The sequence below is a fragment of the Saxophila tyrrhenica genome (assembly GCF_035928015.1).
Source record: "Saxophila tyrrhenica strain CCFEE 5935 chromosome Unknown scaffold_7, whole genome shotgun sequence".
Taxonomy (NCBI): Eukaryota; Fungi; Ascomycota; class Dothideomycetes; order Mycosphaerellales; family Extremaceae; genus Saxophila; species Saxophila tyrrhenica.
Window position 1 is genome coordinate 270,835 of NW_027041739.1, and position 22,091 is coordinate 292,925.

Below are 22,091 nucleotides of genomic sequence, written 5' to 3' on the forward strand. Positions count from 1 at the left end.
CTTGGAATCGCATTAGATGGCCGCAAGCAAATTGAGTCGACCATCAGCAATATACGCAAACCGAGATGGGAGGAGGTGTGGATATTGTTATTGAACAGAGCATAGCTAAGAACGTACTCTTCAGACGAGCGTGGGAGCAGGTAGTTGCTACCTAACTAACCTCACATTACGACGCAATCTGCCCTGGGTGGCTGCCTCTTAGCGTTAGGGTCCTTCCCTTGATCGTCATCCTTCTGCTTCTCTTCCTTTGCATCTTCCTCCTTCTTTGCCTCCCCCTTCCTACGTGCCGCCTCCTTCGCTTTGGCCTTTTCCATCGTAGATCTGGCAGCTCGCAGAGATTTGGAAAGACGTTTCTCTCCTCGGTCGCTCAGCCGGTCCTGCTCATCGTTCAACGCATGCAACATATCGTAGAAAGCTGCATTAAACCAATGCATGTTCGCTGCGGCCCTTGCCCAACCCGGCTCGGCAGCCCTGAGCATGTCCGTGAATCTAGAAACATTGAAAGTCGTGGGATCGTAACGGATCTCGAAGCGGAAGATGGGGAAAAGGTTCCTGTCACGGGGCCCTGGACGTGAAGGAACGAGCCGAGGGCAAGCTGTTATAAGGCGCATGAGCTCCTCGATCTGTCTGAAGGCGTCGTTTGGGTTAGGGGCCAAGTGGACCCGTAGTATGTGTGTGCGTGCGGACGCACTACCTATACCAAAAGCTGAGCTTTGCTCATCTGCGGTCTGGCCATTAACCGCCGGAGGAGCCTGAAGGCTGTCCAGCATTGTGGCAAAGGTTTCCAGGTTTCTGCCAACATGAACAGTAACTTCTTGGGCCAGTGCTCGTGCATTTGCGAGATAGTACTGTCCGAACTCCTCTCTGATACCGGCAGAGGCTTCCCCGAGTGTCGGTATGAGAATGGAGCCATCCGCTCTGCAGTGCAGTCCCTCGTTAATGGTGATCTCCCTGTATATCTCATCTCGCAATTCTTGAGGAAGCGCATCGAACAGGGAGGGAAGAGGAGGTGGCGCCATGGCAATCTGCAGCTTGTGTCCCAGGTCGAACTTGGTAGAGCTGAGTTGCTTGTCCGAATGTCCAGCAAGGTCTTCCCGGCAGTCTGTCGCTTCGGTGTTATCAGACAAGAATGAGCCGGGCCCTTGCGAAGGTACAGGTAGGGGATGCATCACACGGAGACGTGGATATTCTTTGTTCTTGGAAGAAAGAAAAACCAGTACCCTCGACTTGCCTTCCGCAAGCAGCATAGCCTTGACTGTCATATTGGCTTTCGCCTGGAATCCATTCCTACGTACAGCATCGATCGGAAAGCACCTGAGAGATGGCGACACAAACACAATGATAGGGCTGGTCCGTGGTGGTAACATGTGGCTGCACAAATTGTGCGAGTTCCTTCTACTTTCTTTGACAGCAAGCCTGGTAGAACACTCGTTTGTGGCAGCCAGCATATGCGATTACTAGCAAGTGCCCACTGCGTTCCAGAGTAAGCGGTCGCGCTTCAAGCTCTGAATAAGTATAGACAGCAAGGGATGTATGAAGTTGGAAGGACAGTTTTGATACACGATTTGTCTAGACAACTGAATGCCGTGAAAAGGGGAAGAGAAACGCTTCAAAGCATCAGCCATAAGAAACAGAACTCACTTACATGACACTGCAGCTCCCTTTGCGGTCTCCATACTTCCTGTCATGCTTCCGCCTCCTCGTCTGCTCCGCCCTTCTGTCGTCTCGCTTCTTGTGTGCCATGGCTCGAGTTACGCGGCGAGAAAGTGGCTTGGGTCGACTTGGCCAGTTGGGAACGGTCGAAACGTCTGGAATTCGTCTTCGCTCCATTCTCAACGCAAACCAGATGCCCTCGGGGCTGTTCCACAGAAAGTGAGCCTTTCGAGAGCCCATGTTGATGTAGTGGCGCCAGCGGTGTAGCTCCTGAAAGACTTGGTCGACTTTCACAGCTGCTGGATTGTACCTGACCTCGGTTCGAAAGAGTGGCCAGGCCATGAGTGCCCCAGGACTGAAAAGTTCTGGTCTTCCCGCCAACAGATGAACAAGCGTCTTGACAAATTCTACATGCTCATGGATGTCGTCTGGTAAATGCACTCGCAGCACAAGCCGAAGTCCAGCTACGGTTGTGTCTCTGAAGAAGAGCGGCATCCCGGGTGTTTGTGGAGTGTTGGTGCCATCCAGGAAGCGTGGGAGCAGTTGGGCAAAGTTGTTCAGGTCTCTAACGTGGACGACCGCATCCGTGGCCAGCCTCCTTGCATTGGCGCGGTAGTAGCTAAAGAACTCTTGCCGGACGAGTGCGTTAGTGCTAGCGAATGGGGGTGTTCTGAATGTACCATCGTCGTCGACATGAAGTATCTCATCGCGTGTGACCTGTTCGTACATCATGTTGCGCGCTTCTCCGGGAATCTTGTCGAACATTCCGCTGATCTCAGGCGCGGGCGCCATGGTGAAGTCGACTGGGGCTCGAGGGATGTCGTGTGTTGGATCCGGTGCTCTTTTTGTCTTATGTCTGGTCGTGATCGATACTGCTCTTGCTTTAGGTCTTCGGTCGGTTCTGGAGGACATCAACCCAGCTTGGGCGAACAGTACCGATATATGTTGTCCCGACAGCCTCCGACAAGAAAGGGCTATGTTTGGTTTGTCAATGGACTTTCAAAGAGCATTGTCACATTGAAGTGGTATTTCCTTTGTGTACCGAGCCAACGCAGGCCAGAAAGGCGCGAGTCGTAAGGCCAGGACATGCTCAATTGGCTGGCTCATAGCCGTCTGGACTATGGGAGGTACAATAAGGGAATACAACCATTTCGACCTCCAGACATATTTCTCGAGAGCGTAGGCTTAGTTCGTACCATCCTGTCTCCCACGAACCCAAGATTCGAGAAGCCTATAGGTAGTCACGCATGTCGAAATACCTTTGGGTGTTCCTTTTTCTGTGTCAACTCATCAAGACGGGACGGGAAGCTGAGAAGTCCGCTGTGATCCAAGCCTTGGCAGTCACGTGATGTCGTGATCCTTCCGAGAATACAACACATCTTCCGTAGATTCCACGCATTGCTCCACCTGCCTAGCAACGCCATCGACCGGCTCGATTCACAAATGCTGTCAAGACACATGTGAGCGGCAGACGCATTAATTGTTTCCAGTTTCGATCGGTAAGGAGCCTGACCATCGTGCCAAAAGCTTCGCGGACCACTGATGCACTTCCATCGAGCACCCGATCCCCAGCGGCAGCCAACACAGCAGACCACCTTCCCCCATACCGGAGGCTAGATGAAGACCGCTAATCAAGTGAGACTTCTCATTTTCTCTATTCACGGCCGAACCACCCTTTCAGACGTGTGCCAGTCGGTTCAGCAGGGCTTGATTACTTCTACGTCCCTGGGGCTCACGTCTTCGCGCTCTCGAATTCTTACCTACTCTGGACCTCTTCACTGTCAATAACGTGGTCCCTCCGCTCGTCCGCCCCTGATGGCTCGGTTGCAGCGCTGTCCCGTGAGAGACGGCGGAGCTTCTGTCACTGATCCTTAGCAGCGAAGAGAGCTTGCGGTCTTGCGAGCTTTTCTCGTGCAGCCTCGTAGCGTGAAGCGCACACAATTGCACACGCACCTTGGCCATGAGGCGCATATAGCGGCGTCCAGTGGCGCCCAGCCTGAGAGCTACCTAGCTGGCGCGTGTTCGATCGCTGGGAGCGTAGTGAACATCCTCTACGAGCGGTGCGATACTGCAGCCAATTCGGGCTCTTGTCGTCGAGAGACTCTCGCTGCAGTTCCGTCGTAACTCCTCTTCTATGCGGTCTCGGTCAATGCAGTGCTCTGCTGCTAGCAAGACGCCTGGTATGCACGAGTACTCATTTGCGGCGCCATAGAAGCGCTACCAGAGAATCAAGCTGCACTGCAGCTGCAATGGCTGACATCGGGGTCAACTAGGGGTGCGCTCTGGAGTCTCGAGAAGGGACAAGCTCTCCTGCTGCCAGAATTCGCTCGCTGAAGAACAGAGTAAGGAACCCAACGTGGCATCCAGCGGAGAACTTCGGGTTAGACCTAATCACAAGCAAGTACACCTCGACTTCATTGGCTGGGTTCAGCGCTAGCTTGCCTTCAAGGCAAGGCTGGATCGACATCGAATAAGCACGTTCGGCAGCTAAATGCTTGAGCTGTCTGCACTTCGAATGCTTCCCCACCTCAGCCTTGCGGCGTGGGGTACTACCTCGTCCGGACACTGGTGTACTTACTTGTCAACTGAAGTGATACACCGACCGGCCTTCCACGCGCGAGCAATGGATACTTGTCTTGCTGGTCCCTTTCACGGCGCCATTCTTTACAGAGCGTATGTTGGAACACGGATTCTTTCCAGGTCATCCCACAGCGGTGACACCCACTCGAACTTCCGAAGAACCGTCGGCGGCAGATTGCATCTCAGCCTCGTCACCCTCCGTGTCTTCTACTCGTCCAGCCGCCCTAGTCCTCAAGCGATGAGGCGTTTCTGAAGTCACCTCCACCCATGCGGCACCCGCCAATCGCGACTCGGCATCCAACGAGACTCGCAGTGTACAAGACACAATCTGCACATCCTGCCTGCATGCACGCGCCACGAGCAGCTGAATGGGGCCCACGCCGGCGGTTGTCAGTACACAGAGCTTCTTGAGGTTTGTTACTCCCATTCGAAAATTCCGATAGCTTCCCATTCCCCACACCACAAGCGTCGTCCCTCTCCAGTCAACCTTTTCTACATTTCCAAACATCACTTCTTTGGGTTCTATGCCTCTCTGGAGTTCCCTACCTACTCATCTTCCCTTAGGTGTTCTTCTACACAATGGTCGCGGATCCATTCACTGCCATTGGCACTACTGCGGCAGTCTTCGAACTCGGAAAAGTAGCGTGGAAACTTGGTAGTACTTTGGTGAAGCTGTACCAGGATACCAAATGTGTCGATGGTACGGTAGAGAAGCTTGCTGGTGAAGTAAAGTCTCTTGGAAACGAATGCGACCTGGTCCACGCCGAGCTGGAGGAAGTAGTGAAAGGGACTGAGAATGGAGAAGGCTCTTCCTACGATCTGGACGGTCGGTTGTGGAAGTGTCTGGGCACGAAGGTGCAGGAATGCACAGAGGCAGTTCAAGAGCTCAGCGCCATAGTCGATGACATTGCAGACAGGGCATCGGGCTTCATAGGCCAAGCACAGCGTCAGATGAGGTTGAACAAAAATCGAGAGATTCTCGAAAAGATCAGACAAAGGATTCGGACACACACGGATGGTTTACGCACGACGCTTTTGGTCGTCAACATGTCGGTGATATCTATATGCCGCTTCCATAGTAACTCTGACTGACAATTTATAGAAAGGTTGCACATCTTGCCCCGGGGTATGCCAACAGAGAGCTCTCGCAAAAGTTAGACGCTCTACAAGACATGGTCGACTCGCTGCAGCGGTCGATGGAGAGCGCGCCCCGGACGTCAAGGTCAGATACCGACGCAACGCTGGTACAATGCGCCCGCGAGGTCATCACGCAAGGCTCGACCATGTACGAGGCGAGCCTGGCTGCACCATCAATTCTCGGAGGCCAAGGAGCAGCCAACAGCAACGTTCGCGTTGCACAGTGGGTTGGCGCGATAGACGCTCTTCGCCGCGAAAACCCAATCCCAGAACTGTCGGATACTCGATCAACTCTGCCCTCTGTGTTCTCTGGAGATGGAGGGTACAGGAGTCTGACGGACGCTACTTCGGCGCAGCACGAGATGGTCGAGCGTGACACTGACGACAACTTGCTGGACCCAGATTCAGACGATGATCTGGCCCTGGACCTTGCAAAAGCCGCACTGCATACCAGTGCCGAAGCGTTCGAGACTTCAGCATGGCTCGAAGCCGACTTGCTCCTGCAAGAGACCCTCAGCCTACTGCAGCAGCTACCAAAGGGACAGCGCGGTTTCTGTGACACATTCGACTTGCAGTACAAGCTTGCGGTGTGCGCCTACCACACACAAAAGCCAGCGGACGCTGAGGGAGCGCTCACAAGCTTGTTGCAGCAGATACCCGAAACGGACAAGCAACGTCGCCTTGTTTGTGAGATTGCGCATCTCTTATCGCTTCTGTACATCCGTATGGATCAGGTCAAACGTGCAAAAGCTTCCTGCGAAAAGGCGTTACAGGCACGAAGGCGACTACTGGGCAAAGAGGATGATGCCACACTCTCGTCCATCGGTGTTATGGTTCGCATCTACCAGCTACTCCAGAGCCACACGCTTGCTAAGGTGTACCTTACCATGATCCCGGAGGCTCGCAAGTCCGACATCCTCCGCAGTGTTGATGATTCGCTTGGTCCGGATCTCGATCCCTTCGACGATGCTTCGTTGCTGGCCCGGTCGCATTCACGGCATTCGAAACGAAACGCATCTTTAGAACGGTTCAGTAGCCTTAGCTCATCCCGCACAAGCTGCGACGCTGCCTTCGGCATCGGGGATAGCGAAGCATCGCCTTCAACACTGGCGCCGAGTCTGCCTGCACTGAAAGATCTGGGATCGGCAAACGCGCAGGATGATGCACTCACTGGGAACTCCTTGCCTTTGAGCGACCTTAGCCTCGACGCCCAAAGTCGCACGGGAGCATCAGAATCCAATGTGACCGAGTCAGACGAAGCTATGGAAGATCCGTTCATTTCCAAATCCGACACATTATCTGCACACAGCCATTCCGGCTCGCAAGCAGCCAAGGACGAGCCTCCCTTGGGTCTAAGTCGAAAGGAGATACTCAGCGGACTTATGCTTAAGCCCAAGACTGCCCTGGACAAAGCCATATGCTATGAGTCGAAAGAACAAGTCACCGCGCTGATACACACTCATCCTAAGCCGTCGTCAGGTTTGCGTAGGATATTCAAGTCCAGTCCGTCGCCGTTACACTACGCCGCACTCTTCGGGGAGGTTGATGCTGCTCGGCAAATCCTGGAGCTCGGGACCAGACTCATGGAGGTTACTACGCATGCGATGATCTTTTACACCTTGGGCTCGCCATTCCACTGGGCTGTCTTATCCAGGCAAGCCGCTGTGGTGGATTTGTTCCTCACCAAGAGGCCAGAAGTGCTCCACACTCTCGCCATGTGCCCCGATATGTCGAGCGACATGTACAAATGGTGGTGCAGTTGTACCATTTCGGAGACAGAACAATCGCACGGAAGCCATATCCCCGAGGAATTCATTGCAATGTGTAAAGTCCTCTTGAAACATGGCTGGCGGGTGAACCAAGGAATTGCTTCTTCGTCGTGGACTCTCCTTCACTATGCGACGTTTCTTGGGTATGAATATGATCCGCACGGCATGATTGCATCATTTCTGTGCGAGAGAGGAGCAGATCCTATGCTGGCGGCGAGAGATGGTAACACGCCATTCGGCATTGCTAAACGAAAGTCGAACCACAATTTGGTGCAGGTCTTTGAGGACCACATCAAATCGAAGAAATAGAATTGCGTTCTTATCATGATTCGCTCAGGATGTTCTTGTCATGATTTTCTTGAGGATTTATCTGTGGAGGATCTATCAGCAGGGCGGAGAGCTCATTGTAATGACCGGAAGACGATTGGTGTGGTTTTCTACTTCCATATCTTTAACAGCATCGCGATTGAAGAGATTCCATGCGACGGAGTTCAGGTATTGACGGTGCAATCAATTGTCAGCAGAACGAAGTCAACAACATGGCCACCTCACTTACTTCTCTTTGAGCCCTCAGCACCTTCGTCATCCTTCCTCTGGTCCTTCCTGCTTTCATCAGCCGTCGATCGCTTCGGCTTTGCATCAGGCTTCGCGGGACGTAGGCGCAATATCGGTGGAGGCGTCCGTGATGAACCGGTTCGTCCAAGCACAGCCTCTCGAATGCCTTCGTAAACTGCCCTTGCTTGACGGTCAAGGGGCTCGTTCAAGCTAGCAGATGCCACAACAGATGGGACCATCCCTGACAGCCGCTCCAAGAAGGCCCATTGGTCGAAGCTTTCTGGATCAAAGTCAATCTCGATATCGTAGGGGGGATAGCCCTGCTCAGCAGTGGCGATTGCAAGGTTTCTGATCCAGTGCATAAGACTGTTGATGTTGTTGTCCAGAGTGACTCGCAGCACGAACCGCCGAAGCCGCGAGACTGGCCGTCTGAGGTAGAGCGGAAGGTTCAGACGTCCTGTGTCTTCGAAATTGTGAGAGTCGACGACCACGACTTGAGCGTGCTTGTTCGCGTGCTTCCTATAGAAGGCCGCAAACTCTTGGTATACCTGGCGGCAAGCACCTGCAAGAGGAGGTACTCGCATGGGAGCGCCGGCAATAGGGATGTGCATCTCTTCTTCCTGCATCATGAAGATATAGATTGCGTTTCCAGTCTCCGCCGGAAGGTTGAGGAACCTAGAAGAAGCAATCAGCGGAGTTTGTGATGCCATAGGAGCGGAGCGAGGGGTTTGTTCTCGAGGCTGAGGTTCTGCGTCCTGCGCAGATGGATGTCGTGATGCAAGCTTATTGGAATGAGGGACTGAGCAGAAGACAGTATTTGCAGTGTGATCGCAGAGGTCGGTGAACAAAGACTTGAACAAAGTCTTGTAATATAGTAATCAAGACAAGCCATTGACGTGTTCTTTGACCATGCACAAGGGACCAGAAATAGCCCTTCAGTTGGCGGGATCGAGATCCAAAGCGTAGTCGGGCTGTATGCAGACGAAGAGCTGTGGTGGTATACTATTGACACTGCGGTCAATGCTGTTATTTCTTTGAGCGATGCTATTAGTAGGTTTCACACTTCTACGCCAGCGGAGTATGTATAAAGTTACCAAAGCGTATCGCCAGCTCGATGCGCTGTCCATCAATAGTCGAGACCCAGGAAATGCATTCTGGTCCCCGATCTTACGCCACCTTCCGTCGCTTCGATGGACTTTGTACCGGCAAGTCTATCCCCGCAAGTCTCTTGCCCGGCGATTGACTTTGCTTCGTGTTGTCCTCGGGCACCACCAGCTCGTCGCTACGCTTGAAAGCATCAGCGAAAGCCCTCTGAAGCTCCCTACCAGCATTCATCCACTCACCATGGCAAGTGAAGTCTCCGTTCACATCATCCTCAAAGCCCAGTCTTGCCACCAGCTTCTGGCACTTGGCGACATCGAAGGAGTCCGAGTCGTAATGGAACTCGACCTTGGTTGCACTAGCGGTAGCTGACGCATGGACGTAGAAGGCGGGAAGAACTCGTTGGAACAGGCGGAGCTCGTCGAGGTGAGCGTCGAACGTATTGTCGATGTAAAGGCGAAAGACTATCGTCCGCTCAATGTCCTGAACCCCTGCAGGGAGTGAGTTCAACATTGCGATTAGTGTCGTCTATACTCGATTGATTGCACCGCAACTGGTAAGGAAGTCAGTCAGGTAGACTTTGAGGATGGGTGTATGTTTCAGCGCATCGTCGTAATATACCATTCTGAACTCTGTCCGAGTGTCTTTAGACACCTGCGCCAGGGGGTGTACTAGTATCCTGCCGTCGGCACTGATTGCAACCACTTCAGGGTCTCTGGCGAGCGTGTTCCGGATCTTATTGCGCATCTCGGCGGGGAGGTTCTCCAGCTCCAGGGGCGCGTCGGGAACGGTGAAAGTCACCATAGTGTCTTGATGTAGCTTGCCGCGACCGTCTCGAGCCTGTCGATTACGGTCTCGCTTTGGAGGCTTCCGATATCCTCGCGTATCTGTGATTATGTGTAATGTGGTGCAAACGGAGTGACAGACTTGCAACGAGGGGGACGATAGACTCATTTCACGGGAGTATGGTAGAAACAAAGAAGTGTTGAAGTTGAATGCCATTGTCAGGCCACTGAACAAAGCCAACCAGTTTTGGTGGCCGTGTTCTGTTCGAATACGATACAGCATCAAATGTACAGAGTCTCTGGATAGCTTTCTGGACTTTCGAAGGCGTTTCACTATGGAGAGCTGGACGGGAAAACGCCTTGCCAAAACTCAAGGTGCCGCATTTCTCTAGCTACCTGTCAGCAGCATCACATATTCCGATTCCATCCTCTGCAAGCTTCCTAATTCCTCTCTTACCCTTACCCCATCACTCACAAATCCTTCTCCGGCCCTTCGTAGCGGACGAACGCTTCAGCAAAAGCAGCACGAAGAATGCGTCCAGCAAGTACCGCTTGGCCTTCGTGCGTGAGCCACGGCCCGTAATGCCGGAACCCCAGCCTTTCGAGCAGCTCCTGGCAGTAGTTAGTGTCGAAACTCTCACGGTCCCAGCGGATCTCGACCTTCAGAGTGTCCTGCAGCTGATGTTCGAGCATTGGCATGAGGCTGCAGAACTTGCGGAGCTGCACATCAGAGTCGAAAGGATTGGTGAGCCAGATTCGAATGACGGTCGTTCGGTTGACGTTTGATGCTGGGGTTGGAAGAGAGTGCACAATGGCCTCGAGGCTGATCGGCGGCTGGATAGACGTCTCGGAGGTGATTGCTGAGATAGTCTTCGCAGAGCGTACCGCTTCGAAAGCCACCAAAGGAGACGGCGATCGGTAGACGAAGTTGCGCAGGTGGACCTTGACCGTCGGAGTGTGGGTGAGTACACCCGCGTACCACAAGGGGTGGAACTCTTTTTGTACCTCCTTTGAGGTCTGCGATAGCGGGTGCTGAAATAGCCTTCCATCTGCGTTGACCGAGACATCTTCTTGGCTTGAAACGATGATGTCGTAGAGCTGGTTACGAAGTTCTCCTGGAAGGCGGCCCAGTGCCCCGAGCGGAGTCAGTTTCGAGTTGTTGCTCGAGGGTTCCATCTCGTTGTCGTTGTGCTGCCATGGGAAGTGTAGGGCACCGACCAGTCGTTCTCAGCTGACGCCGGTTTGGAGCTCTTCTTGCCTGCAGAGCTTGAGGAGTCGGATGTGGTGATAAGACTGAGGGAGTTGCGAAACGCCCCATAAGCATCTCGAGACCTGGTGTCGAGGCAAGCGTCGGCGACACACATTGACGTGGGCGAATCGCATTGTCCTGGCGTGGTCGAGAACAAAGAAACAAAGCATTGCGGATGCGACACGACACCGAAAAGCTGCTTAGCCTTCCACAGTATAGAGAAGATTGTACGCGATTATCTGCATTTAATAGGTCAGCCAGATTCACATGTAGTGCCCGTCCACTTACGTGTCCTGATGTTTTCGAGACGTTCTGCGAGCACTGCTTGCTTCTCAAAATGCAAGTTAAGATTAGAGAGAAAGATTAGTAGCATGATGGTCGAAGACTCAGGCTGGTAGAAACATATGACAGCAGCAACGAGGACAAATCGAACAGGAAGAAGAGAGGTCAACCCAGCGTCTTTGCTGCTGTCTCAGACAGGTTCAGAACTTGCCCTTGACTGTTTCAATGCCTTGCTGAGACAGCTCCACATTTCTCGGGTGTGTTATCTCGGCGTTATGCAAAACGAGCAGAGTCTTCTGTGCTGTTAGGAAGCCACTGACTGACTCTTCAGCGAATCCTTGAGACTTCGCGTCGGTGATGCTCCGCCAATATATGCCCGTTGACCAGCGTGCCAGATGCGAAGTCCCGTGCTGCAGCGTGAGGCAATGAAGAGATGTGGCTATGCTCGAGAAGTGCCAGTGAGATGTTGCTCGCTGTGCCCATTGCTGTGCACATTGATCGTCGCGGCCGAGGAATCCGCGAAATCATGGTCACAGTCTGCAGGCATCGTACAGCTTCTGCCGCATCCTGGAGTAGTCCATGTGAAGTGATGGGCAAACGTAGCGAGGATGGCCAGGGGGTTTCCTTCCCCGTATGCCTACCCGTGCGCTTGCTTTGTCAAGGTCGGCATTGCTGATCGGGTGCACTGCGATAGTCAGACGTGAACGTATAAAGAACCACGTTCCGCTAATATCCAGACAAAACTGCTCGAGAGTGGAGTCGCGGTGCAAGGTCCCTGGCGTTAATGACACGCGAACAAGTACCGGTGTTCTTTGCTTGATGCCTTGCCTGGAGATGGTGTACTTAAGATCGCCATATTTGTCATATACTTCGTAGTCACCGATGTCAGCGCCGTTGAGTTCGGCGTTGTGACTGACAATTTGCTTAGAGATGGTGTCGTCGATGTTGTCGATGTCAGCGATGTCGAAGTCGACGACGTGAACGACAATCCGTTTTGCCTTCTTCACAGCGGACTCCGTCCACATCGGTCCGAACTCGTTACGCAGCTGAACAGACGTTTGCATCAAAGCGTGCCTCAGTGGGACGCCTTTGCTGTTCAGGTGGACGTCCTCTAGTTCCGCCACAACGAGCTCGTACACGGAATTGCGTAATTCTGCTGGTAGCTCCAGGAATTTTGATGGGCCTGGTGGATGAATACCGGTTCTGGGGCTCGCCATGTTTTACGACTGAAGCGGCGAGTGCTGGATCATGCTGGGGATTTTGTTAAAGAAGACGAGCGCTCTCTATGGGATGAGTTAACGACGGCGCGACGAGCTGGTGCGGAGCCACCGACACCGCATAGCTGCTGAACGCGTATCGTGCTTCGTACACCCCCACTTATAGAGCACACAGCACAACTGCCAGCTATACGATGGCGAGGTCCAGTACAACGTAAAGCTGGAGTGTTGAGACAGGAAAGAGTACTGACGTGTTGAAGGTGAAGTCGATATGGCCTTGGCAATTTCCCCGCGGAGGTGCTTGGACGTTCCTCAATGGCTGACCTTCAAGAAGCCACCTCTCCACGACGAGCCTCCCCATCCCCGCCTGATACACCACAATGGACCCCTTCTCCTCCGACGGCGAGCTTGTCCACATCCACACCGCCTTCACGCAATCCCAACACTCCACCGTGCTCTCCGACTTCGACCCTTCCTCTTTCTCCGCCAGCAACAGACTCCCCGTCCAGGTCCTCCAATATCGCGCCCAATGCGCCCTCGGACAGAACGACGATGTGATCAGCAGCATCAGCGATGCAGACGCGAAGAGTACTCCTGATTTGGCGGCGGTGAGGGTATACGCAAGCTATCTGCAATCTGTCGCGCAGGGGAGCGGTGGGGAGGATGCGGTTGCTGAGGCGGAGAGGTTGGCGAGTGGGCAGGGTGACAATTTGACGGTGCAATTACTGGTGGGAACGGTGCTTGCACGGTCGGAAAGACAGGATGCTGCGCTGGCTCTCTTGTCGCGACATCAAGGGAGTTTGGACGCTGTGGCCTTGATCATTCAGATACATCTTGCTCAGAACAGGTCCGATCTGGCAGTCAAGGAGGCGAAGTCTGCCAGGTCATTCGCGCAGGATGCTCTTCTGGTCAACTTGGCGGAGTCCTGGATCGGCATGCGCAAGGGTGGAGAGGAGTATCAAAAAGCGTTCTACGTCTTCGAAGAGCTGGCACAGTCACCGAGCAGTGCTAGCGCGGCGAGCTTGGTCAGCCAGGCGGTCAGCGAGCTGCATATGGGACGGGTGGAGGAGGCGGAGACCGCTTTGAATTCTGCCTTGGGCATGGAGCCGGACAACACCGCGGCGTTGGCGAACAAGCTGGTGCTGGACACAATTTTAGGACGGGACGCTGGCGAGGCGCGAAAGAAGTTGGAAAGCACTGATGCGCAGAACGAGATGCTGGAAGACTTCAAGGCGAAGAGGGAGGCTTTCCGGACGGCAATGGGGAAATACTCGCCCAAGTTTGAGCCTTGATATATTCGTAGTTGCAGTGTCCGCGGCCGTACTGCATAGCAGGAGCATGAGCGCATGAGACCATGACATATATCCTCAGAAACATCATGCTGTCGTTCACGTCATGAAGCAGTTCTCATCATCCCATCATGAGATCCCCTAAAACCTCAACTTCGGCCCAACAAACACAAACAGAAAACAAGCCACCCACAGCCCAAAAATCATCCCATACAGCTTTATCCTCCCCCACCACCCCTGCCCCTCACTCATCCGTCTCAGTGCCCCCATCTTCCGCTCCGCCGCTTCCATGCCCAGCGCACTCTTGTCCAGCCCTCCCGCCGCCCGCTTCAGCACATCCTTCTCCCCCTCCAACGCGGAGCTGAAGTTCAGCGAACTCTCCTTCAACGACCGCGCTAGCGACAACAGCCCCGTCGTAAGGTTCTCCTGCTCAGTCCGGTTGTGCGACAACAGCGTCTCTGACTGTGATAATGAGGGATCGGGCGGTTGTTGCGGCCGCCCAGCGAAGAGCTGTTCTCGCGCCGTCGAAGTCGCTGCGTCGCGATTGTCGGCGGCGCTGGGAGGTTTTCGCGCGCGGAGCTCGGACTGTAGTGTCGAGGCTAGTTGAGCGTGGGCTGCGGTCGCTTCGCCGCCGGCGCCGGTGGTTTCGAGGCCGTCTTGGTAGTCTGAGTGGGCGGGGGCGTAGGAGGGGAGGGGTTGGTCGGAATCGGAGTCTTCGCTTGGGATGTCGCCGTTGGGCTGGTCGTTTGCTGTTTCCTCTCCGTCTTCTATGGGGTCGTCTTCGCCGTCATCGTCGTCCTCTTCTTCGTCTCCGAGCTGGTTGAGCTCGTCTAATCGCGAGTTTAACCGCTTGATCACTTCGCGCTTCTCCAAGAGCTCTTGCTGTACTCTCTGCCTTTCTGACTGTACTCTTATCGTACTGGCCTGCTTCTCCAAGGTCAAAAGCGTTGTGCGCGCGTGCTCGACATTGGTCGAGACTTTATTGCGTTCGTATGGCGAGCTACGCAGCCTGTGGAGTTGTTCGTCGGATGGTGAGAGGAGGGTGCGGTCTAGGCGGAAAAGTAGGCGATTGAGAGACACGGTTGAGGTGTGGTCCATCGCGGGTGGAAGTACATGTAGTTAGTTGTTTATATGCTATTTGCATCACTCAAGCACTTCTAAGAGACTGGACCACTGAAGCATGTGCAAGTTGTTGTTCCACCGAAAGAGGCAGTTGTGGGCTTTGAGTTTACGGCACGGCGCAGGGCCGTGCCGGCAAGGCCCGAGCATAAGTCTTGTCAGGAACGTTAGCACTTCGCTTCGTCCTAACATTACTACCATCTACAACCCGACGTCAAAAGCCATTGAGGAGGCTACAAAAGACCATGCCTTTCCCTCTGGACCCTCCAAGAACCGCTAAGTCTACACGGGCACGCAATCGACTTTTTCGCCATTCTCGTCAAGAACCTGCTTATCTCAACACCCCAGCTCGGCGGCAGAGGCCTCGTACACCTCCCACTCATCGAGATTGACACTTTCTTCGCCATCATGCTCATCATCTGCCTCCACTGCCTGGGGGATTCCCAACCGGTTGCTTCTGCCCCACATCTTCGTTCCCTACATTTGACGACCTCCGACCATGGGCAAAAACGTCGCTTTCCTTCCAGACCCAAGCAGATCGGCCGCATTCTCCAACATACCTGAAGGACCTTGGCAGATCAATCTCGGCTTATAGCCAGCCTCCACGCCATTGACTGTGAGGTAAAGCTTCTTGGCCAATTGCTCGAGCTTGAGTGCTGCTTGTGCATGCCCTTTCGAAGTGGGCGCTCGTGACGCTTCGATTCTGACTGCCAGACCAAGCAAGCGAACTGCATCTCGAGTGACTGTGGCATGCTTGGACGCCTTCAGGACAACGCCGTCTGACCCGATCCTGGCTTCCAAGTAGCCCAGCGACTTGAAGTAGTCGCATATGGCCACCAGCGCCTTGTCGTCCATGCCTCTGTTGTAGTAAGTATTGGCGATCCATTGCTGAGGGAAGTGCAAAGCCTTTTGACAGCCTCTCAGCATGGACATTCCATCTGAGAGTGAGGGACGACACTTACGTATTTCGGAAGTCCGATGTAGCGCTTCGCAGGGTAAGTGGCCTTGAATGCGACAACGTGCTGGATCTTCTGGGCTTGAACGGCATCAAACTCCGCTTCGGATACGTCGTCGTCATTTGTGCCTTCCGGCATTTGCAGCACGGACCGAACTTCTCCACCAAGCCGTTCACGACTCTTTCGCAGAGCTTCTCCGTCAAGACCTTCAGCGGAGCACAGTGGGCATTGGCAGTCAAACCTCCATATCGATTTCATGTTTTGCCTTCGCTCCTCATACTCACCGTGCGAACAGTATCCCAGCGTGAGCTCTTCACCTCTTGCGATGTCTCCAACAGCTCGAACGAGGATCAGGTCCCCGAGGAACACTCTGTTAGCGTTCGGGACACATGAGTGGTTGAGGTACGATGTGTGACACCAGATTCCGTGGGTCGCACGATTGTCATCGTGGGCCTCACAAACACCAAACTCATCGCTCTTACGCACATGAGAAGGCCGGGCCATGCCAAAGGCATTCCTCGCCACGATGTCATGGATTTGGAACGTGTCGACGACGACGTTTCCGTCGACTTCCAGCTTCGAGGTTCCCAGGCCGGCATGACCACTGTGCAGCGAGGTGACCTGCTTGAGAAGTGAAGGATTGTCCGAAAGCTTCTTGACCACACTGCGCCAAAGCTCAATGTTGGACACGAAAGCATCGTCTGCCCGCACATCCCATTTGGTGAACAGGGTAGAGTTGCCCTCATCTGAGAAGACCGCGCTGAAGGCCTTCTCACACAGTATCAGACCGCCTTGGCTTGATGTCCTCGGTTGCAAAGAGCCCTCTGCCACGCCCTTGGTCGCTCTGCTTCACCTCCGTCTTCTTGGTGTGATCAGCAACGTCAACCCTTGGCTGCGCGTTGGAGAGGTTCCGCACGATGCGTTCAAAGTCGTCGTGTCCTGAACTCTGCTCTGCAAGACGACTTTGGACACGAGCCATCATCTTGGTTGCCTCTGCATCATGCGGGCACAGCTCGAGCAGGCTTTGAAAGTGCGACTGTGCTTGAGAGAACCGACGAAGCTGGTAGTTTGCAAACCCGGCACGGAACCAAGCTTTGACGTCGAGCTTCTTGGCCTGATCATGAGAGTTGGACAGCATGGCGGAGAGAGCATCTTCCTCTGCGGCGTCGAAGCGAGACAGATGGATGTTTGTCTGAGCACGATTCCGGAGAATGTCGCAGCGAAGCGCGAAGTCGTTGGGATCGACAGCATCGAAGGCTCTCGTGTAAAGTTTCAACGACTGGTGGTACTCGCCACGCTTGAAGTGTTCGTTGCCCTGATTCTTCAACGCCAGCGCAGTCCCGGTCTTTGACGCATGGAGGCAATCGATTTGTCGGAGAGCCGTCGGCACTATGGAATTGTCCAAGTCCACAAGTACGATGTCGCATGGATGTTCGACGATGACGACACCAAGCTTCTCCTCCTCGAAGGAGTAATAAGGCTCCTTGACCACGATTGCCTGGTCCTTTGGCAAGAGTGTGTCGTTGTTCAGCCCTTGGCAACCCATTGTGAGCTTCACGACGTCTGCGATCCCGGAATCATCCACGATTACGGCTGCCACACTCGTCTTCGTAAAGATCCAGTCCATCGTTCGACGGACTAAGAGGAACTTGCCGCGGTGGTGCGTTTCAGTCTTCAACTCGGCCAGCGCGATCTTCTGGACGTCAGTATACTTCCGTCACATGAGATGTAGGATTTGCCTACCTTCTCCAGCTGTGATACTGGCTCGGTACACGGCAGGTATGGCTTCCCGATCACAACAACGTCGGTGCCTGGTGGCTGGTGCACCTGCATTTGCTGCTCAGCATGTCGAATGCCCGCTTCATGCCGCTCGGCCAGTATGCGTGGCTCTTTGAGCATGTACGGGAGACCGCGGTTCGACTCTGCGAACTGCAAGAGCTCCTTCACTTTATCAAGGTCTTTCGGATTGGTGAAAACCCCATAAGCGGTCATCCGCTCTAGCCTGCGAAGAAGATCCATGTTGCGGGTTGTCGAAGAGGTGGAGGTGAACGAAGTTAAACGTTCTGCAGAGCGGTTAGCAGCGAGCAAAAAGACGATTCCTCATCCGCTGGAAAAATGAGGTGATTCCGATTGTATGTCGAGAAGGAGAAGGAAGTACAGGTGTGCGAGATGTGGTTGGCAAGCATCCGTCTTTGTGTCTGGCCGCCCGATTGTACATCTCAGCATTGCATGGCCCAGCCCTCGCGATGCTGCATCTTAACCCCAACGGCCAGTCGGTGTACAGTAGCCAGAGACTGCAGCGGAGACGTGATATGCCGCCTCATGCAGGATTCTGTACCGTTCCATCCGACGTATCGGTTTGGGCCAGAAGAGCAGCAAGAATGCCGCTGCCCATCCCAACAATCCATGACACCGGGTACTGCACGAGCACGTCGTGGGTCCAGGCTGTGAGAGCTGTCCCAGAAGTACCGACGATGAGGTTCATCCGGGAGGCGCTTATGTGGGAGATTAGAGGAGTGATCTGTCACATTTTCGACTTCAGGACACTGGAACACTGATAATGGTTCCGTGAATGCAGTGCTACTCTGCTACTCAATCTATACCGACAACTCATATATCCCTGAATCAAATCTCGAGCATGCTGCCCAAAATACAACATCTTAATCATTGATGTTACGGATACTTTACAAGCCTGTTAGAAAAGATTTCGTACGCTGCAAGCCGCCGAAGACCGAGCCAACGTCAATGATTTTCATCCATCGCGAGAGACGGGTCATACTCTACAATTGGCAGTTGTGGTTTGTGTTTAGCATCGATGGGTCAAAGGGTTCTCTGAGACACGATCACACTGCATGTGGCGTTTCGACACCTTTTGCTTTCTTGCATGATTTTCGAAACACCTGCTAATCCTTTTAGCCTTCGGTGCTTTAGCAATGCCCTCAATGGCGTACTTGAGGAGTTGGCTTCTTTGTTGTCATACATCAATAAAAGACTTCCAGCGTGACCGATCAGACAATGGCCGCCACAAGGCCATTGATGAGATAAGGGGACGCCCCAACAATGCCTTTGCATTGTGTTGACTGTCGAACGTATGTTAATATCCTTTTGTTTCTCGGGTATCTAGAAGCAAACAATCTACCACACTCATCACACCTACCAACGCATGTTCCATACAACATCAAATAACACCACAAGCAACTCATCCGTCAACATGACCACATCACCACAAGCACAGACCCCCGTCGTGCAGAACAGCAGGCTGCTGTCACTCCCGCTCGAGCTGAGGCATATCATCTACGCCCAGATGATTCAGAACGAAGGCGTACACGTCGATCTCTCTTCGCCGGGCATTTCCAGGCTCCTAGCCAACCAAGGAACGCGACTTGACGCAACTCCGAGAACGTTGCACCCTCCTCGTGCGGCACTCATCTGTCGGGCGATCTGGGACGAGTTCCAGGAGTTCATGAAGACCAAGCCAGCCCTCGCTGCGGTGAGTTATGTCTTTCACATCAGGAACTTCGAGCTCGACGTGATGGACATCCCTCAAGAGGTTAACGTGCGGAACAGCAGAGTCATCTTCCGGATCTTGATTGATGAGATCGATGAGACACGTGCTATACCGCTGCTGCAGAGTCTCATCGGGAAGGCGGCCTTTTTTCGACAGCGCGGGCACTCCGATGTTCGGTTCGCAGTCCACCTGGGCGGCTTAATACTCGACATGGACCGCCTGAAGCAAATTTTGCTGAAGGTCAGGCTTCTCTTGAGGGAAGACAAAAAGCAGGCTGGCATGGAGGATGTGAAGTTTTTGGGGACCATGCTGACACGATTCGAGAGAGCATTGATGGAGGCGATGAGGCGGGAATGGGTGGAGCGCCAGGAGAACGAGGGAGAGACCAGGAAGGCTGAAGGCAAGACCAGAGCGTTTTTTGCGTCCTTGCCGTTCTGCAAACAGATGAGTGAGCGCCCCATCTAGTAAGTCCGAACGTATAGTTAATGTTTAATGCCATCGGTTCTCCGAAACATATTCTCAATCATCATTTCCATCTCGTAACAAAGATCATGCCGTCTTGATGTCCAGATACGTAGCCACCTTTTCAACTCTGCTGAAGACTTCCTCGTCCTTCAGGAGGACTCTGCCCTTCCCTGCCCTCGCTAATCCGGTACCACGCAGTCGCCATCTTGCGATGCATATCCGGGTTGACAGGATCGCCTTTGACCGGACTCCCCGTATTCGCAATCGACCGCAAGAACTCCAACGTCAACTGTCCGCGGTCGTTCATACGATACAGCCGCCGGAGCTCCGTCATACACTCGCTGTCCAGATTGCCGGAAGCTGCACAGTAATGAGCCACAATGCCCAATGGAAAACTTGCAATCGATGCTCCCCAGTATCGGGCGCTGTCTTCGAAGTAATGGTGCGCGTGCGAAGCGATGCACATAGCCATGGGGTATGGATTCATCCAGGGTGGTATTTCGGGGAGTCCAGATCGGGTGCCTTGAGCAGCGTATGTGAGGGTTCGGTGTATGATCCTTGTGGTGGAGTAGAGGATGAGGCAGGTGACCCAGCACTGGGTGATGCAATTAAACAGGCCGTAACCGTGTTTCATGCAAATATCGGCAATCGTGGTATTGCTTGTGCTTGCCGGCGTTGGTGATACTGCCGCAGACTCTCGCAACACCTTGTGCTGCCATTCGTTCAGTTGTTCACCCATGTTTATGCATCGATAGAGCAGGTTCTGGCCTGCCGTGAAGGCCTCGAACCTTGCGAAGGCGGTTTGGCAGGCAGCAAGCCGTCCGTTGAGATTGTCTTGCTCTGCTAGAAGTTCCGGTAGAGTAAGCATGATGTCGACCAGTTCGTCGTGCAAGCTCTTTGGAGATGTCTCGAAAGGTGTAGTGTGCCTGTGTAAGAACCTGTCAGCAACGTCAAGGACAGAATTAAGTAGATACCACGAGACCGACCACACTGGGTTTGTAAACTCGCTGGGCTTCCTCCGTGTGATGCTCGAGGTGGCAGTCATGATCCGTATGTCCTTGAAGAGCACGTGGCCATGATCGGTGCTGTGCCTAGCAGGGCCGCGCATCTCAATGAGACTCTGTGTGCCGTCGATATGGCTATGCCAGTCGAAGCCCTGAGTCGACACTTCGGGTGTATCCTTGACCCGGAAATTCTCGTACCTGTACCTTATTAGCTCGAAGCTGTCAGTCCTTCGTCCAATGGGCACATACAGAGCCAGAATCTTGCAACATGCAAGTATCTCATCACTCCGCGCTTTGTTGACATCTTGCAATGCTCTGCTCGTCTCTCTGATGGCGACTGAGTACAACCTCGTGCTCTCCCTCACAAGGCTCTGATCGGATTTTGCCCGCCCAATGATGGTGAACGCAACCGCATTGAGCGCCATCCTGGCAGTAGCATCCTTCGCAGCCATGTCCATCACGGCGCCCATCCAAGGCACGATTCGCACATTGCCAACGAAGACTGTGCTTGGGTCTTCCTGTGGCAAGAAATGCGTCCAAAACTGGCCAGCCCATTGTGTCTCCCATGCCGTCCGGCTTAATGAACGCTGAGAGGGTCCCTGTGGAGGTGTGACGCGCTGGAGTTCTGTCGTTGCCTGAACTGCAGATGTCGCGCTCGAAGCCCGCGAGGACTCTGCGGGTGGTACCTTATGCCCGACAAACGTCCAACGCTTGTCGTCGTAGGTGCAGTCATATCCCAAGTGTGCACATCGAGCACAGGTCGGCCGCACGAGATCGCAGCCCTTCTTCTTCCGGCGGCAGTTTCTGCAGCCACGAGAGGAAGGCACGCCAACCATGAGGTTGAATGTAAGGCTGGAGCTTGTGTTGTGGGGCTTTCCAGAATGTCAGTGTAACACGATGCAGTCACTTGGGTTAGTTGTGAATAGAGTTAATCGCAGGTAGTTGCCGAAACGGTCTTTGTATATGACCACTGCCGTCAAGGCTCAGGAGGAGCTTCTGCCTTATACTCCATGGCTTCTTTCGAGACCATCCCAATGTGCCAACCAGGGGGAATGGAGATCCACGGGAAAGCATAGCCTGGTTTGGGCGTCGTCCGGAGCAGATCTGATCTCCGAAGATTCCAAAACGATCTCAGGCTGGGCTTGGAACATGCCATCAGCGGGAAGACTGAAGCACCCGACCGAACTCCAGTGCCTTCCCGCCAATCCTGCGGTGTCAAAGCCTAATCGTCCGGGCCGAGAATCCATCTTTTCGGCCGGTCTGGAGAGGCTGGAGCAGCGGGAAGGTTATGGGCATGGAGCCGGGAGGCAGAGGCGTTGCGGGTGATCGCAGCAGACAAGAGATGGTAGGATGGATCGGTGGATCAGGAGGATGGAAGGATGAATAAGCTTGTATGAGGACATCGGAAGGGCTCCGTGGATG

At 53.8% G+C, this 22,091-nt stretch overlaps 10 protein-coding genes across 10 annotated transcripts; 3 read left to right on the forward strand and 7 right to left on the reverse strand.

Moving 5' to 3' along the window:
• Nucleotides 1-161: 161 nt before the first annotated feature.
• LTR77_004793 (uncharacterized protein) lies at nt 162-2,445 on the reverse strand (the record flags this gene model as incomplete). Its single annotated transcript, XM_064802044.1, has 2 exons — nt 162-1,371; nt 1,646-2,445. 2 exons carry the CDS (start codon nt 2,443-2,445, stop codon nt 162-164), a joined length of 2,010 nt encoding a protein of 669 aa, XP_064659405.1.
• Nucleotides 2,446-4,812: 2,367 nt separating this feature from the next.
• LTR77_004794 (uncharacterized protein) lies at nt 4,813-7,448 on the forward strand (the record flags this gene model as incomplete). The annotated part of the gene is made up of 2 exons (XM_064802045.1): nt 4,813-5,282; nt 5,336-7,448. 2 exons carry the CDS (start codon nt 4,813-4,815, stop codon nt 7,446-7,448), a joined length of 2,583 nt encoding a protein of 860 aa, XP_064659406.1.
• Nucleotides 7,449-7,687: 239 nt separating this feature from the next.
• On the reverse strand, nt 7,688-9,308 carry LTR77_004795 (uncharacterized protein; the record flags this gene model as incomplete). The annotated part of the gene is made up of 2 exons (XM_064802046.1): nt 7,688-8,369; nt 8,866-9,308. The coding sequence occupies 2 exons, from the start codon at nt 9,306-9,308 to the stop codon at nt 7,688-7,690; spliced, it is 1,125 nt and encodes a 374-aa protein (XP_064659407.1).
• Nucleotides 9,309-10,051: 743 nt separating this feature from the next.
• LTR77_004796 (uncharacterized protein) lies at nt 10,052-10,756 on the reverse strand (the record flags this gene model as incomplete). The annotated part of the gene is made up of 1 exon (XM_064802047.1): nt 10,052-10,756. The coding sequence occupies one exon, from the start codon at nt 10,754-10,756 to the stop codon at nt 10,052-10,054; it is 705 nt and encodes a 234-aa protein (XP_064659408.1).
• An 885-nt stretch (nt 10,757-11,641) lies between these two features.
• Nucleotides 11,642-12,328, reverse strand: LTR77_004797 (uncharacterized protein; the record flags this gene model as incomplete). The annotated part of the gene is made up of 1 exon (XM_064802048.1): nt 11,642-12,328. One exon carries the CDS (start codon nt 12,326-12,328, stop codon nt 11,642-11,644), a length of 687 nt encoding a protein of 228 aa, XP_064659409.1.
• A 380-nt stretch (nt 12,329-12,708) lies between these two features.
• Nucleotides 12,709-13,620, forward strand: LTR77_004798 (uncharacterized protein; the record flags this gene model as incomplete). The annotated part of the gene is made up of 2 exons (XM_064802049.1): nt 12,709-13,013; nt 13,176-13,620. 2 exons carry the CDS (start codon nt 12,709-12,711, stop codon nt 13,618-13,620), a joined length of 750 nt encoding a protein of 249 aa, XP_064659410.1.
• A 138-nt stretch (nt 13,621-13,758) lies between these two features.
• LTR77_004799 (uncharacterized protein) lies at nt 13,759-14,715 on the reverse strand (the record flags this gene model as incomplete). The annotated part of the gene is made up of 1 exon (XM_064802050.1): nt 13,759-14,715. One exon carries the CDS (start codon nt 14,713-14,715, stop codon nt 13,759-13,761), a length of 957 nt encoding a protein of 318 aa, XP_064659411.1.
• A 498-nt stretch (nt 14,716-15,213) lies between these two features.
• LTR77_004800 (uncharacterized protein) lies at nt 15,214-17,711 on the reverse strand (the record flags this gene model as incomplete). The annotated part of the gene is given in 4 exon segments (XM_064802051.1): nt 15,214-15,642; nt 15,699-16,452; nt 16,469-17,385; nt 17,436-17,711. 4 exon segments carry the CDS (start codon nt 17,709-17,711, stop codon nt 15,214-15,216), a joined length of 2,376 nt encoding a protein of 791 aa, XP_064659412.1.
• Nucleotides 17,712-18,903: 1,192 nt separating this feature from the next.
• On the forward strand, nt 18,904-19,682 carry LTR77_004801 (uncharacterized protein; the record flags this gene model as incomplete). The annotated part of the gene is given in 2 exon segments (XM_064802052.1): nt 18,904-19,648; nt 19,666-19,682. 2 exon segments carry the CDS (start codon nt 18,904-18,906, stop codon nt 19,680-19,682), a joined length of 762 nt encoding a protein of 253 aa, XP_064659413.1.
• Nucleotides 19,683-19,786: 104 nt separating this feature from the next.
• Nucleotides 19,787-21,505, reverse strand: LTR77_004802 (uncharacterized protein; the record flags this gene model as incomplete). Its single annotated transcript, XM_064802053.1, has 2 exons — nt 19,787-20,867; nt 20,919-21,505. The coding sequence occupies 2 exons, from the start codon at nt 21,503-21,505 to the stop codon at nt 19,787-19,789; spliced, it is 1,668 nt and encodes a 555-aa protein (XP_064659414.1).
• Between the last annotated feature and the right edge of the window lie 586 nt (nt 21,506-22,091).